This window comes from Oxyura jamaicensis, chromosome 3 (genome assembly GCF_011077185.1).
Source record: "Oxyura jamaicensis isolate SHBP4307 breed ruddy duck chromosome 3, BPBGC_Ojam_1.0, whole genome shotgun sequence".
In the NCBI taxonomy this organism is placed as follows: Eukaryota; Metazoa; Chordata; class Aves; order Anseriformes; family Anatidae; genus Oxyura; species Oxyura jamaicensis.
The window spans coordinates 1,363,117-1,380,274 of NC_048895.1; the positions used below are offsets into that span (position 1 = coordinate 1,363,117).

A 17,158-nucleotide genomic window follows, 5' to 3' on the forward strand; every position below is an offset into this window, starting at 1 on the left:
CCAGTGCAGGGAACGCAGCTAGGAGGTCTTACAAGTCGTGTCCCAGCCCTGCCCTTAACAGGAAACCAAGTCAACAGCTGGCCACTCAAGGCTTCAGGGTTCTTCTGTGTTAACATCAACAACGTACCTGCCCCAAAACAAAACTGTTTACCATAAAACATTAAGGCAGTTTTGCACCCCGCATCTGCTCTTGCTTGCACTTCTGCGCTGCTTTCCTGTGCAAACTGAGCAGGGTTGGAATGCCCTTCCTTGCTGGCACAGGGTCTAGAGTAAGGAAACATCAATCTTCCCGCAGCAAATAAGAATATTTTAAAAAAATAGTAGCAGTAACTGCATAAATACAGTATAAATATTAAATACTTTAAATAGGGGTGCTGTATTTGTGAAGTGATGATATATTGGATATCTCAACATTAAGTGGATCATTTGGAATCACTTACATGGGCTAGGTGATCAGGAAGTGCTCAGCACACGTACTCCAAGCCAGCAAAGGCCCCTGGTAGGCAGACACAACAGAGGGACTTCAATAACAGTCATCTCTGCTGTGTTCTCAGTGAAAGTCCAGCCAGGTAAAGGCACAAAAGTGCTGTGAAAATACAGAAGATGCAGCACGTCTGACTTCTGCATGGGCACTTGTTCTATAGTGTACCTTCCCACATAGACTCATATATATCAATCTGGATATCATCTTAATAACCTTCCCCTACCCTCAGCAATCCCGCAGAAGGACGGTAGTGCTTTGCAGAAGCATCAAGGCAGTGACAAGAGCGTTAGGTTACCATCTGACAGCTCATCAATGCTACTTGGTAGTTTATTTTTCAACACATTTCTTTCTAAAACTAAGAGCAATTTCTTTCAGTAAACCTATGACTCACAAGAGCAGCCAGGCCGACGAGCCTTGCATGCTAAGCACAACCTCCTGGCAATCAGTCCAGCCTTGTTATGTGGGGAAAAAGCTGGGAAAAGCTAGCAGCCATCAGAGCAGGCTGCAACCTGGGCACCTTGGTCAGGGGCATTTCACATTGTTTTTGTTCTTAAACTAGTTGCAATGAAGATGGACAAAACCCAGAACATCACATCCATGTTTTCCTGGGGCTTCAAGCCTCTCAGCTTGCCTATCACTTTTATTTTCACTCTTGCTTGTATTTTTGTTCTCCAGTCATGGCTAATTTGAATTCTGTGGGTGAATCCTGGCCCTTCTGAGTATGATTTTTTTCAGTGATGAGCTGGGATCTCCCTAAGTTTTCTTATTTATAAACATCAGAACATGATTAACTGTATGATTAAACGAGAATGACAAAATAGCAGTGTAATGCAAGAGTCAATTACTTCAAAGTGATTAATGCTGAGGAAAGAGAGATGATTGTTCTCTGTAAGTGAAACTGATGTGAACACAATTCCCGCATCCTTTCAGAGCGGGCCATGTGGTACACTTAGTTGTAAGCAAGACACTAAGAATTTTGACCTTAGTTTCACGTTACGCCTAATGCCCGAGTCTACATTAGACTTGATTACTTCTGTGGTGTCACTTATCAAAAAACAGTAATAACACAACTTCTTGCAAAATGTGAGTCCTCTAAAAAGGTGGGAAAGGCTAATGTAATTCCAAATATTACATTATTTGGCCAAATGCTCAAGCTTGGGTGACCACAGTTAGACTTCCTGATTTCCCTCAGTTACTAGATTAGCAGGTAGAAGTGCACATAGAAAGAAGACTGCATATGCCTAATGGGATTATTATTATTATTTTGCAAGACCATGTGTTTTAAAGGAGTTAGCAAGAGACCGATCTCCTGTGTGCTTTTGAAATCCGCTTTTCAGAACTGTAAGACTTGGACCTTACAGAAAAGGTATTTAGAACTAGCTCTGTGCAAAATGCCAGATGTCTGCCGTTTTTTAATAGTAACTAGTTTAGCTTGTCATTCATCTCATTAACACATGATTTAGGCACATGAAAAGCAAGGGTTTTTGTTTTATTAGATATTTTATACCTCTATAGTTACGAAGTGTGGTTTGAAAGCAAGGAATAGGTGTTAGCAGTTAGTATAGGCTGCAAGCCTCCAACATTCCAGTAGAAAGGCACAAGCCTGGATGGAACTTCTGCAGCATTTTTCAATGCACATCACCGACAGCAGCATCCACTCAGCTGAGCGCCCACGAAGACTACAGGAGGCAGTGAGCAAAAGGGAAGTCATGGGAATACAGGTCCTGTAGTCGGGGAGCAAGGGGACAAACTGAGGCAGCACACATCTTCATGGGAAGATGAGACACTGCACTGCCCCCCTTGCTCAGCAAAGTGTCTCACTGCCCTGCCCCTTTTTAAGAGAACTGCCAAAGTTTGGGGCAGGGGACAAGAGCAGGGGAAAAAATGAGTGTAGGTTTTGCAAGGCAGCAATCACAGGAGCAACAACTTTCGCAGCACCTCACACGAGGTACTAGGATATTAACTCCTACTTTACAGCGCTCTCAAGGCCTTCCTTAAAGCAATTTGTAAAATTGGTTTCTCTCTAGGTTTTCTCCAGAAAATTGGTTTTCTCTCTAGAACTATGAGGCATCTTAAATATTTGTCAGAGTTCTCAGCACATGAGGTGAAATTGTGTTCCCAAGGTATTTTTTTTTTTCCAAAGTGTCAAATCTTGTACATATTTACCACAAGAAGGTGGAGTTACTTTAATTGTGGTAGCCTGCCTGCCCCCTACCCCAATGGAAGTGGATCGGTGCCTCATCATTTTAACAAAACAGCTTTAGGGGAAAGATGCTGGAATAACAAAAGGGCAAATTAACCCAGAAGAATAGAAGTAAAAGCCAGGTAAGGAGAATATATTGGTTTTTAAGTTTTTCTCTCTTGATAGAAACCTTTCTGCATGAACTCATTGAGGCTACTCCCTAAATTTACTGCTAATCTCACAAGACTTATTGTCAGAACAAATTTATTGAGTTTACTGCCTTTTCATTTTAATTTTTATGTTAAGGTGATCAAAAATGACTGCTCCTCCTATTTCCCAGTACACCTCTCACTATTCCCGAAGGACAGCGGGTGCCCTCCTCCCTCTCTAGCAGCAAAGTCTGCCTCGCTAACTTATAGAAAATATCTGCAGTGATGGTGCAAGAGCCCAAGCAGGAAAAGTAGGCCTAACTTCCACAAGCAAAGGCTGAAGACAACATCCAACCTAGAATTAGAAAAATATCATAGCCCGCAAGGCTCTCTCTTTCACCCTTTGAATAGTCTGCCTCTTTAGGATACAAATAATTCCTCTAATAGCTGTGCTCTAATCCATCAAAAATCACTGATAATTTTGCTAGCAACTTTTGTAGGCAACTGTCTGAGCTTTTGTCTGTGCTGGGAGAACCCCAGATTCAAGAATGCTTTAACTAAGAGTTATTGTCCTTCCCAGGGAAAGAACAGTAAGCTCTTTTTTAATCTCAGCTCACAAAATTCTAAAAATCTTTTAATAGCTCTGGGAGGCACTCGTTGACCAAGAGAAGAAGAAAACCCTTAGAGCAAACCAGGTGTAATTTGCTCATAATTTGTGTGTGTTGCCTTAAACGTCTTAGCAATATTCTGCATCTCCCTCACAGTTTTGAGTTTTCTTCTGTAATAGAACTGCAAATTCCTTGCAGTAGACTGAAATTACCTCTGTCCTAGCGCCTCAAAAGTACCTTGCTGGATTAAAGACTGTTGAACCTCTTCCCCAGAGCATGGTTACCTCTAGCCTGCAGAGAACCTCAAAGTCTAAGTTAAGTTTAGGTTAACTTATCCCCCCTCTCTGGAAAAACATGTCCCCCACCCCAAACCTGTGTAGCAATGTGACTCTGCAGCAAGTATTTTGTGACGGGGATTCCACAAATGCTGCATTCCCACTACTGCACAGCGCCAACGAGAATGTTAAACAAATTAGTTGATAATTCACAGCAGGGCTAAAGTTAAAATCCTGCAAGGACAATGGTTAACAAAACATTCTATGGATCAATCTTCCCCCTCTCCCTCCTTCACCTTACCAGATTATTGTGTCTTCTACAGCACAGTAGAAAAGGAAAGCCGAGTCTCTGCTGTAGGATTCCAGGAATTCTGAAGCTATGGAAGAAAGTGTGAGACTGAGTGGAGAATATGGGATGCTGGGGACGCTTAACTGAAAAATCGATAGGAGAAACATCATACATGTGTACCAAGGACAGAACTCCCAGTAGTAGGCTGGTTTAAGAAGTAAGAAAGATGAGAAGGCATAAACATGGACATGATAAGAACACCAGTCAAAACATTCCATATCAGATACATGGACGTTCATCCCTTTTCCTCTTTCATTTTCTGAAGATCCATACACAGATTAGCTTAACTTGTTAGTAACACAACCCACCAATGCTGAGGCTGTGGTGCCACCCAAAACCTGTTCAAGTCTTATCAACAGCATTACGCCTGTGCCATGATTTCAGCAGGTTTTCAAATGCAGATATACCCACTTGATTATGTAAATATAGGCGATGATTCCATTCTTAATAACTTAACAAGGTAGCTAAGTCACTGTAACTCAATCAAAAAAAGAAAACAAAACACAACACACCACCACACACCCCAAACCCAAGCAATCCCAAGAGATGAATTCCGCCTTACAACAGTGTCACCATTCATTCTTTGGTGCTTTGAGCAGGGTGGTCACTGAGATTGCTTTTGCAGACTGACATACGGTCAACTAAGGCTATCTAGGACATACCAGACTGTCTCCAACATCTTTTTTCATCTCCCTTCCTGTTCAAGGGGAATAAATCCATCTTCTCACTCTTGAAATGTCTCCCTCTGCAAACTGAGTCATTGCTTTTTCATCTCTAAGGTTTTAGGTAAGGCCAAGCTGTTTCTTCCCTACTTTGCGAGCTGCAAGGAGACAGAGCAAAGCATCAGAAGGCAGTCCATCTTAGGAGAAAAGTCCCAGAAATGTCCATGCCAGAATAGAGACTGGGGACTGAATGTTGCTTAACAGTTCGTCAGAACCGATCATTAAGCGCTCAGCAACCATTCAATCTAACAATACAAAAAAAAAAAAAAAAAAAGGCTAAGCAAGTTTTGTGAACAATCTTGTTTCTTGAGGAAAGGCCATAAGGTTGCCTTTGAGAACAGTGATTTATAATGGAAAGTGAGTAACGGGAAGCAAGATGAAGTCCTGAGCGTTCTTCTACTCCACTCTCCTCTTTCATCATGTAATCGAGCAAAGTGATGGTAAGCCCAGAACTGATTGTGTGCACAGATTGCTTGGGGAAAGGTAGGGAACCAAAGCAGCAGAGAAGTTACAATATGTGATGAGTAACTCAAAGTTATTCCTACATCCTCAGAACAGAGGCTTTAATTTAATCTTTTGCCCACAAAGAGTCAGTCCAAGTTTGTTCATACTATCACATTTTACCCTACAGAACTATACTTTGAACAGGCACTCTATTTTCTATTTTTATCAGATCCCATCAGTAATTTATTACCTATTTATAGACAGTTACTGTGAAATACTGCTACCTACTTATTTGCAACCATAACTCTGACTACAGAACAATTCCCTACCCAGTGCTGGATCCTCACCATCACAACTAATTCCAACTGCACAGACTATGGACACACAAGAAAAGAAAATCCCAGCTATGGCAAAAAGCAGCAGGGCTGGATCCTATTATTAGCCGTTCCTGGTGGAAGCAAAATAACACAGATAATGTCTGTTATGATAGCAATTAATCAGCCAACAGGTACTTTGAAGATCATAATTTGCAGCAAATACTTTCCGATACTTTTATTTAAGCAAAAAAAATCTTCCACTTCAAACTAGCTTTTTAAGCATAACATTTTTTCCAATTTTAAGCATACTTCTCAAAAAACATTTTTTCCAAGTCTCATCAGGTGCAAGATATTTTCACGTAAAAATGTAAAAGCTAGTGTCATTAGAGCTACATCTTTAACTACCCTTAATGCTGCCTTAACTCAGTGCCAAGTTCCATGATAAACACACACCTCATACAAAAAGCTAAAAAGCACAATGAACAACCTTCAGTTCAGTCTCAAAATAAGAAATTTCCACTTCAGAAATGCAAAAAAAAAAAAGGAGATGTTATAAACAATCCATTTATTGGGTCTTAAACTACATACACAATTGAAATAATAATTTTGGCACTACGCTATCCAGTGGTTACATCTGTGTGCTGACACTCATTAAATACTGCACCAGGAACACTGCTGTGCTTTGAAGTTTGGAATGAGTCACACACTCATCAGGTAGATCACTCAAAATGTATCAGTGCTCCTGTAGGTCTGCATGAAAATTGAAACACACCAGCTTACGCATTATTTCCATGTACCTCATATTCTGTGAATGTATCACATCAGAATATGCGATGTCAGCATTTAGAGATGGCCACAAACGTTCGTTAAAATCTGAATGAGACATAGTAATAAATGAGATACAAGAAAACCAAACCAAAACGTCTGCCTTTTCGACATGAAGAGATACTCTGTTAAAGAAAATAATTTAAAAAACTAATAATGGCATTTGATTTGATACAAAAGCCAGAACTACTACTGTATTAACATCTAAGTATGAATCTTTACAAATTAATCTCACAATGGTATTATGTAAAAGGTTGCAAACTGTACAATGTTTTGTCAATGCAATGCCTCTACAATTTATACAGTCTTTTACAACTATGTAACACATATTAAACATGTTGTTAAATAGCCAATAGATACCAGTCTCTGAATAAAGCTGCAGGCAAAAAAAAAAATACAGAGCTTCCACAATCTGTGAGCAAGGTATGCTTGCTCAAATAGTGACAATCTTTATGAGCGCACACAGTTAAAAATAGTCAGCCATTCAGTGCCTTTTCACACTACGCATACATTTCATTCTGTAAATTCAACTTTCACTTCATAGTCCACAATTTCTTACCTGTGGGCTCTAATTATGTAGAAATACCCATAGTCCTTCACCCTTAAAATATGCAGATAATCACAGATTTTTATTCCACACGTGGTCAAGCTATCAGTGAAGACCTGGCCATGCAGTAAGAGCTTTCACTCCCCACATTTTGTACTGCCATCATCTATACTGCACAGACAAGATCAGCTATTTACATTTCAACAAGATACAAAAAGGCAATCCTGCCCTGAGGTGGATTGAATGATATAGAGCCCTTCATTTGACGGGCACTGAAATCCAAGTAGTGAAAAATAAACTCTGAGAAAGATAAGTTCCTGGTCTTTTATGTTGACTAGATAACAAGATGCATCAACAGAATTGGAGACCTTCACTGAGTATATTCTGATTTGCAGCACTCTCTGCTTCTGCATAGCTTGGATGTCAGAAACAGCTGGGAAGAAGAGTCAGAAAAAGAGGGTAAGAAATGTGCAGTGTAAGTCACTGTGTGCAATAAAGCAGAAACAAGATTGATGTGTAATGTGGACCATTGAAAAGTGTCTTTCAATAAACTCATGATCAGGGTCTGTGAACGCAGTTACAGGGAGACTATGGGACTTCCACAGCTGCTCCCCAGGGAGGTGAAATTCTTTTTGAACAGAACCAGGCCTTTATGTGTGTGTTTAGAAGTGGTTTTGATTAGGCATCAGGATTTCCCACACAAAGTTTTCTACATGATAAATTTCTTTGAGTTTCCTTTATTTGCAGAAAGGCTCCCACATCCTCATTTTTCCAGGAGAAGCCTGAAATAAAAATAATTCAAAAACACAATTACTGCTTTATGCTATTACCACACAACAAAATAAAAACAAATTAAAATTTATCTTCAAATACCATCACAAAACATCACAGAAGACATCAGAATCTTGCAGCTAGTTAGAGAAACTCTGAGATTGGATTATTGTCCATGGTTATTTCCCATAACACCTAGAAGATATACTATACCAGGTAGCAGGCTAAAGTCCTCAGAGACATCACAAGTACAAAGCATCAGGCACTTGGCCTCTAGTGAAACTAGCAGGCATTTGAAAGGCAGCCAACTGGCACAAAATGGTGAGAGGGAACACCCATATTCATGAACAGTGTCCTACCAAAATTCTAATGCAATATAGGGACACATGAAAAAAATGGGCAACAAGTTACCCCCAAATAAAAAATCCTGAACAGAACACTGGAGACACAAGGAACTTTTATTTGGTGACAGCATTCTCCCTGTGGTTGAAAGATTCCTTCCTACACTATGTTAGATTGGAGAGCTAGAGTAGATTTCATAAGACTGCAGTTTCTGTTAATTTATGTCAAAAAAAAAATCTTACCTATCTATGCATAATAGCATGGTGAAACCAAGAGGTCGGTAAGCACTAGTAGCTGGTCATCTGTGAACTGCTGTTTATGCTCCTGCCAGTTGTCATGATGGGTCCTCCGGAAATTTGACAGTGTTTTTTTCACAGTCATCTGCACAGAGACAATCAGGATTGATCTGTTTCAATTGTAGATTTAAGCTCCATGGCAAAACAGATGTTGAACATAAAAATAATACTGAGAGAAGTGTTCGATCAGAAGCTAGACTGGCTCTGAAGAATTAAGTATTTGAATGTTTCCAGTTCTGGTTATAGTCTTTTGACTAGCATCACAATTCCAACATTCTTACAAAATGAATTCTTTGACCAACAATTTCAGTTTTGAAAGAAAAATTAATGGATTCTTATAAAGCATATCTGAAATTGTTTTCCTCTTTTCCTCAAGTTTTTCAAAGGAATAGTTCAGGTCTTAAAATATGAGAAACAGTGGATGAGTCTAAAACAAAAGGCATGCAGAAAAATCAAATCAGAGAAAAACAATCTTCTGTTACTAAAATAATTAAGTCCACTCAGTTCAGTTTCTTGATTCAGGAAAATGCCATATCAAAGTTTGTTAAATCTAAGGAATCCTTCAGCAGGTAAGTTCATGTTTAACACAGAAAAGGTCAAGAAAACCAAATACACAAAGCAAAAATATAAAGTAACTGCTTCACTAAAAAATTCATTTCTAGAGTTGCTTATGAAACCTTGTTTTAAAAATTTTAGTATTTTGGTGTTGTTGTTCAGTTTGATATTTTCTAGAGGCGCCCCCCCCCCCCCAATTCTATCTTTGTAGGTATATATGAAAGTAACAATTCTGAGATTAAAAAAAAAAAACAAGCAAAACTTTTTCCTCACTGTAGGTATAGCTCTTGCAGCTTTTTATGCTTTAAGTTAGAAAGCAAGAACAGGAATCCCACAGAAATACTTAAAAGTCTGTCTGTGAATTAAACTATATACTTAATAAAAAGCAGCAGAAAGTATGTTTCTTAATGGCATTTTTAAATTTATATATATAGGAAAGCAGATGAATAAGCATATTTTTGACATGGCACATTAAAGAGAAAAATGAAGTGTTTTTACCTCAATAGGTTGAGGATCATTAAGATGGGCACTGAGATCCATTAAGAGCTGTGGCATCCAGGTGGGGACATCATATGGACTTGACAAAATACATGCACTAAGTCCTAGCACACCGGCATGGCGTTTAACCAAGTCTGCAATTACAGAATATTACATTTGGTAAGGTGCAACTATTTTATCTAAGCCATCACTTCATGAGACAGCCAAACTTAAAGGCAAGGCCTTTTTTTTTTTTTTTTTTTTTTTAAAGACAAAAACAAACCAGAAAAAGCAACAACAACCCTGGAACAGTACAAAGATCTCTGCAGGAAACCGGATGGTTTTACACACTGTATAGTCCAATTCCCACAAGTCTGTGGATCTCCACCTTGCTTCTGCTTTCTTACATCTTTAATTTTTAGTGGAAGAACGTGTAAAAAGAAAAATCATCTGCAACTTCTGCATACTTTATAAACATTTTAGGAGAGCTTCTTTGATAAAAGAACCTAAGTAACTATATAGTAAGTTACTCATGAGCTGTATCTCCACTGTTCCCGAGTTAAGGATGTTCTCTCAAATATCAGAGCTAGTTGATGACATGGAAACTCAGTCTTTCTGGGTCAAAGGAATGTCACCCAGACACACTAATTACCTGGTCAGGAAGCCAGGTCCCTAACAAAGGTTAACTAAGTTTTGTTTTGTTAAAAACACACTGCTAACAAACAGAAGGTAAGGTAGGCGAGCAGTGAAAATGTTATGGCGGTTAAGAAATTATATTTGCTGAGGAAATAAATATCCCCCATCAATATGTCAAGTGTGTACAGGGGAAATCAAAAAAATCTCTTAAGTTTTAATTCTGGGAGAAGTAGTAAATTAATTTAAGCAAGAATACATCATAATTTTTTTTGTAGTAGTGTATTCTTATTCATCATTTATGCTGTAAAGCAAACTCTCAAAGCACTTCACAAAGATTGGGACTGCACTGTATTCACAGAAATAGAGAATAAGGTACATAAGGACATGTGGTTACCCATTACAGGTTACGAATGCTTAGAAAGCGAATGCTTAGAAAGGAAAAAAAAAAAAAGCATGGGCAACCAGCCTTGTGTTTCTCCAGGTTTGTGTTTATTTTTAAAGATTGCTTAATCACAGGATAAACCCAATTCTATCTGGAGTGCTTGCAGAATAACCATTGAAGAGTAGAAAAAACCTTTTATTTCTTCCTAACCTGCTCTCAAAATATATGGTTTTAGTCTGAAACGATCTTCTTACCACCAGAAGGAATTGTATCCACAGCTGAACCCAGGTCTCGCTTTCGTTTTTTTGGCAACCTCATCTTGCACAGCTGCTCAAAGTGGGTCTGCATGGGACCATCCATAGTGAGGAAGTTGCACTGTAGAAGACCACTTAGAGTGGTAGCAGCCATTTCTCTCACCTATAACCAGAGATAGCACATACTGCAGTTACTTGGCAAACATGAACAGCAAGAAACAAGTTTTTATTATGTTTTTAGGCACATCCAGTTCGGCCAAGTTACCAAACTCTGACCAAGAAACGTTTTAAAAACACTATCCTGTTATCTCGGATCATAAACTACTAGTTTACCATATGGCTCATAACAAAATTAATAAAAAAGTGTTCTACTGCAATACAGAACTACCTTGACATAATTTGTTAGAAAGCGACGTACTACTTAAGCAAATGCTGTAATTTAACTCCATTGTCAAGAAATACCTATCATAGACTAGATTAACTTTAAATAGTTTGAAAATACCTTTAAAACAAGACACCCACCCCAAATCCTCAATCTGCTTTACAAAATTTTTAAATCTCTGTATTAATGTTAGCTCTTTTTCAAGAAAAAAAAAGTATACTTTATTCAAAAGCATTCTTCCCTCCCATGGCCTAAATGTATGTGAAGACATTAGAATTGACAAAAGCAAAAGAGCCTTTCCAAAAGCCTATGTTCACAAAACGTCATCCAAGCTGATTCTGTTCTACCCGGAACACAAGAATTTCTTGAGAAGTAACATGAGGTTAATAAATGACAGTTAACTTCAGTGCTTCATAGTCAACAATTCAGTTCCTTAACATTCCAGCATTATTTACTTGGTTGACCTGAGTAACAGTTTTTGTGTGTGTAAACTTTTGTTGTTTTTTAAACTACTGGAATAAAAATGGAATCACAGGTTGGAAAAATATTCCTTTTTAACGTGGAAACCCAAACAAACAAGACAAAACTCAATTTTCATCTAATTGCCAATTCACTCAAAATACAGATTTGCTTTCCAATCCTTATAAAATACCTACAATGCATTGCTAGGGGATTACAAGTACAGACAACTCAAACGCAATCACTTGCTAGCAAGTATAAGCCCATCAGTCTTACCAATTCACATCACCTATTCAAAATCTCCACAGAGCATGAAGTTATAGAAGTGTAAGACCATATTTAGATTGGACTTCCTTAGGAACTCTCTTCCAACTTAAAATAAATTGCAGGCTGACAAGAACATTTACTAGCTTGAAATCCAAATCAACACTGACAGCAGTTGACGGATTTATTGGTAAGTACATACTGTTACCGCCAACTGTAAACAGAACATTTGTCTACGTGGAGTATAAACACCCACCAGCACTCTGAATCCAATGTAGCAGGTTATAATAAATTACATCCTTGAACATAATGTTCTGGACCTCCACAAAGCAGGGAGTTTAGCTACTAGAACTACAATAATTAAACATACTAAGCTAACAATAAGCTCTTGAGATTTCACTTCATTCCACTTAAATTTCTACAACATATTATTCAAACGTGATCTACTTTGTTAATAGCATAAAGAAATATGAAGAGAAAATGTGCCGGTATTGCTTATCAGCAATTTGTGAGTCTCTGAAGAGCCAAGCTATTAAATGAAACATAATGTGCTAATGCAAAACGCAGAATAGGAAGAAGCTTGGCTGTGAAATGAGCAAGCTCCCCAGTGAACTGTACTTGTTTACATCATTATTTGCTGTATTAGAACTGTTTTCATTTATAAATTAATAATCTAAATAAAAGGAATGCTTTGCTGCAAGGAGTACCTAGAAGCAAAGCCTTTAAAATCACATGAAGAAGCTAATCAATCACCACATCTGACACTAAATAATTTACAGATCATCATACTCACATGATGATTTAGAAAATGCAAAACCCTATAAAGGAGCAGCAGCAGAACACACTTCCAAGCAAGCATCCAAGCATGTTTTTTTTTTTTTTTTTTTGGTAGGTGTTATTCAGAACTGACTGACCAAGGTCTACAAAACCATCACAGTATCAAAAAGTAATAAGGCAAACACCGTTCAACAGCACAAGCTAAACTTATGTGCAGTACTTGCAAGGAAGAAAATACTCCAGTTACTGTAATACTGCAGTATAATATGGAAAATTCTTCAAGACACGCAGGTACTACGTATATATTGTATATTGATCTAGGAAGCTATCTGGGTAGGTGTTTCATATGGTTTCATATTTTTATAAATCAAATTCTGGCTGATAAAACTGTAAAAAAAAAAAAATATATGCTTTCAGATTAACTTAGTTATCACTTGAAAAAAAGCCTGAAGTTGAACACGGTCACTGTCACTTCTCTACTTCTGAGTACATAGAACAATTTACTGCAAAACATGCTTCCCCACCTGCAAATCCTTCCTGCTGCTATCTTCATCTGCCTTGACTGCATGAAAATTAGACGTGACATTCAGCAGTGGTTACACTGATGTACACAGAGACAATTTTCTGGACTGCATTCTCTTTCCCTTTACCAGCAGCAGGGTCACATTAGCGCCTACAGCCAGAGCAGTCCAGCCAATTCCGCTGACCTTCTGAAGAAGAATTTTCTATAATTCCATTTAAGTACAGCACCCTTTAATCGTAGACATATGCTTAAAGCCGGATGCATGGAATTTGTACTTGATAGAAGCCAGACTGTCCTATCACCCATGTTCACTATGCCTTGCTGCCACACTGCTATTCCACATTCAGTGTAGCCATCTGAGATTGTCATTTGCTAAAGTCTTTGTAATTATTTTACAAAACAGGAACAAGGAAAAAATGAACGAAAAATACTAGCAATATTAGAAATGTAAACTGTATATTAAAACAAAACAAGGTGGGCAGGATGATTAGGTCAGGCACCTTTTATCAAAATAAGCAAAAAAAAGTCTTGAAAACCAAGAGCCAAAATCTCGGTTCCACAGGGTAAAGATACTAAACACTGCTTAAAGAGATGATACTCATCTTAGAGAAATGATACTCATCTTAAAAATCCAGCATTTAAAAATAAATAATAATACCCTGCAAGATACTGCACCTTGCCAATTATTTTCAAGAACGGGCAAGATTTTTTTTTCAGAGAAATGTGAAAGCTTCCATGGTAACATCATGATCCTAAGTGGTTATGAACACAGGTAAGTTTTTGGTTTGCATCTCTACAGTCCAGAGGAATAATTTTCTACGTTTAAAATAACTAGATAGAGTATATTAAAGTGAGTAAAAGGTATTTTCCGAAATTATATGAGATCATGAGGTAAGTGTTCTGACCAGTATGGGCAACAACTTAGCTAGGATTGCCAGCTTTGGCTTTCCAGATCGCTAAAACAGTGACACGAATCACGAGAGGTCATATGAAGACTAATATTGGCATTGTTGGGTAAGCAGTCTAAGCGCTGTTCTCTAAGTATTACATGCACTTATAAAGACTGTAATGTCAAACCTTTTCAGCCATAAGTTTTAATTCATATATTCAAATTATTTTCAATTCCTTCTTCACAAAAGTAAGCTTCACATCTCAGGTAGAACTGCTACTTTACATGTAGCTTCAGGAAGAACTAAAGCAGGATTTTTCTTGTGGCAGAGGTGTATCAAACTCCACAATTTTCTCTTTCTGCTATAAAGAAAAAAGCACTGCAACATTCCAAAGAAGGATTTCATTGGTATTTACTAACAGTGCAAATACAAATAACCACCACCAATAAATACCATTAAAAAAAAAAAAGGCATTGAAAATGGTGCAGGGGAAATGCAGCAGATGGTAGATTAACACTGAAGATTCTTCACTGAGCTTGAACATGATCAAACAAACTCATGTCACTTAATACAAGCCTTTGCTTCTGTGTATTTGTACAGAATTTGTATTTGTGAAAGATATTACTTGTATTTGTAAGAGATATTACTTACTTCAAGCTGTTCATCTTCCAGGAGTTTTATAACCAGCCATCTAATGTCATTGACTGCTTCTTCGTTGTTGAGAAAGATAAAGAGATTGTAGAACACCATGGTCTGGAGGTAGGTTAGTATGGTATACCTAGCATGCCAAGAATTGCTTCTTGCCGTCTACAAGTAAAAAATAAATAATAAATATTAAAAAAAACAAGAAAGTGAAAAACACCAAGGAGGAGACATAAAGCTAGCAATATTTTTTAAAAAGCTTTTGGGGCGAGTTGCAATTAAGGTAACCTTCCTCTTTCAGATATTTTTTGTTCCATACACTCTTAATTTCCAAAGCATACATGTTTTATTTAAACATTCATTTATAATAATAACGGTTAGATCAAACAAACAAAATAACAAAGCTACTGCACAATGCATCAGAAAGTCTGAAGCTCTGAGCTGTTTTGACCAGACTTACTTGTTTTAGCACCTGAAGTACCAAAGGCACTTGCTGAGGATACAGCAAACCCTGAGACATTAATGATAAACACATCTTTGCATCTCTTTTGAGTTCATCATAGCTATTGTCATTTTCTACTGGTGCAATCTGCAGAACAAGATCAAAGAGGTGGAAGAAAAAAAAGAAAAAGCTAATGTCAGTAATAAAGCATTGCTAACAACCATACCCTGGAAAAAGTTTAGTCTCTTGGAAGGACAATGATAGGAAATGTTCCTAGGTTATCTAAGAAAAAAATGAATCAATATAATGTTAAAATATTCTCAGCAGTAACCTCTTGAAAATAAGTGAACAGAATTGAGATCCCTGTTCACTTCAGAAAGAGTCTATCTGATAGTGTTAAGCATTTCTGTACTGCACCATGTATTATCCGAACTGTCTGGCTAGCACGAAGCTTTTCAGGACTAAATGGGTGCCATAAAGCATTTTGTTCCCCAGAGCAATTCTTTTGGTGTGATATCCAATTCATTTAGTATTTTAGATGTAGGTCCAAAATTGAAACCTTTATTAGTTTTTCAAGTTCTTTTTTGTGCAAGTTTGTGGTAACATGTTATTGTTGGATAATTGACTGATGTTTATACAAAGCAAAGACATGCTTTGGAGCACGCAAATATGCATTATTTCAGATATTCAGCACTGAATGACCCAACTTCATGAAAGAATACAAAGGATTAGAGGTGCTACCATCTAGAAGAATTGCTCAATCATAGAACAAAAGGAAAAAAAATTACTAGAGAAGTATTAGAACAGAAACATTCATTCATTAACTCAGCGTTCCATTCTCCCACCCCTCCACCCCAAATTACAAACATACAGGACCATTCATCTCCAACTCATTATTTTCAGGAAACCATTTAGCAGGTTAAATTACCAGCTCTAAGTGTACATTAGCATAAAAAAAATAGTTGGGGCCTCATCGATATGGATGTTTTCCATTGCTGATATCATTTTTCTTTTTGACCAGTGCCTTATAACTTTATATGTAGCATCACGTTTTCAAACATGACTAATATAGCAGCAATTAAAGTGGATACCTTGAAAAACAAGGGTAAAAGCTGGAGTTGGTCCGTGACAGCTGTAGAGAAGGACCGTCCTGCACTTGCCATCAACCATTTCAGAACTGTTTTAACAAAGAGAGCCGATCACTGAATAAGAAGGTTAAAAATAATAACAATCCCCCAACAAATTATACATCCAATTCATTGCTAGAGTAGCCTAGGAGTGGCTACATTAGTGGACCCACCCAAGCAGTTACGTTTGACCTTCTAAAGTTGACGTTATAAACCTCAAACCTGAAACAGGTATCTCCTTGTTGCTCCTAACATACTTAATGAGGTTTATAAATGGGGGTAACTCACTCGTTTTCAAGAGTTTAATGCCCTGAGTTCTCTCATCTTGTTCTCCAACTCCATTCTCTTCCATAACATGATTCTGAATTTCTTCATCTGCTTCCATGAGGGGTTTAAGATTTTCAAGTATTCGGGTGGTAAATTCATGGACACGAGGAGACTTAGTTGCAGCAGTATTTGGCAAGGAAACATCTATCATGAATATGTAGGTCAACACACTAAAATAAAGCAAAGAAACAACATATGCTCAGCATGACTATGGTTCAGAGAAATCAGTTTGCTGATCTTGTAAGTACTAAATATCAAAAATCAAATTCCTCTTATCTTCACTCAAAGTTACGTAAAAAAGCATATACTCCAAATACTCTTTGTAGATATGTGAGTCAAGCAGGGCTAAATAGTCACTGAACCACAACTCTCCCTCCCCCAAACAGATGTGCAACTAGCTCTTAAGTCACTAAAATGCTCTTTAAAGAATTCCCTGTATAGTTATGGTTAATTAATTAGTTAGCTAATTAATTAGGCCCTGAGCAAAGTAAATTTGTTTCTAAGAGCTTTAGAGATCTCATACATAAAAGTACAAAAAACATATACATGAAGTAAAAATGGAGAAGCCATCTTAAGTTTCTGAAGCAAGTCTGTTAACAGTAACTTAGGTAATTTTTATATAGTAGAATTCACACACAGTGGTACGTCACCGCTTCAGTGTAGCTATTAAGTTACTCAGTTACCCAAATACTATGAACAGAAGAAATAAA

The 17,158-nt window shown here is 37.6% G+C and overlaps 1 protein-coding gene across 2 annotated transcripts in view; it reads right to left on the reverse strand.

Annotated features, from left to right (window-relative positions):
• Positions 1 to 6,078: 6,078 nt before the first annotated feature.
• Positions 6,079 to 17,158, reverse strand: part of PSME4 (proteasome activator subunit 4) — a 75,524-nt gene continuing 64,444 nt past the window's right edge. For both annotated transcript variants that reach the window (XM_035321196.1, XM_035321195.1), the window contains 8 exons: positions 16,410 to 16,618; positions 16,086 to 16,171; positions 15,013 to 15,141; positions 14,562 to 14,717; positions 10,616 to 10,778; positions 9,365 to 9,498; positions 8,258 to 8,396; positions 6,079 to 7,684 (listed from right to left, as the gene is read on the reverse strand). In XM_035321196.1, the coding sequence (XP_035177087.1) occupies positions 8,262 to 8,396; positions 9,365 to 9,498; positions 10,616 to 10,778; positions 14,562 to 14,717; positions 15,013 to 15,141; positions 16,086 to 16,171; positions 16,410 to 16,618 (1,012 nt within the window). In that variant the 3' untranslated portion in view covers positions 6,079 to 7,684; positions 8,258 to 8,261. The remainder of the gene's footprint in view (positions 7,685 to 8,257; positions 8,397 to 9,364; positions 9,499 to 10,615; positions 10,779 to 14,561; positions 14,718 to 15,012; positions 15,142 to 16,085; positions 16,172 to 16,409; positions 16,619 to 17,158) is intronic.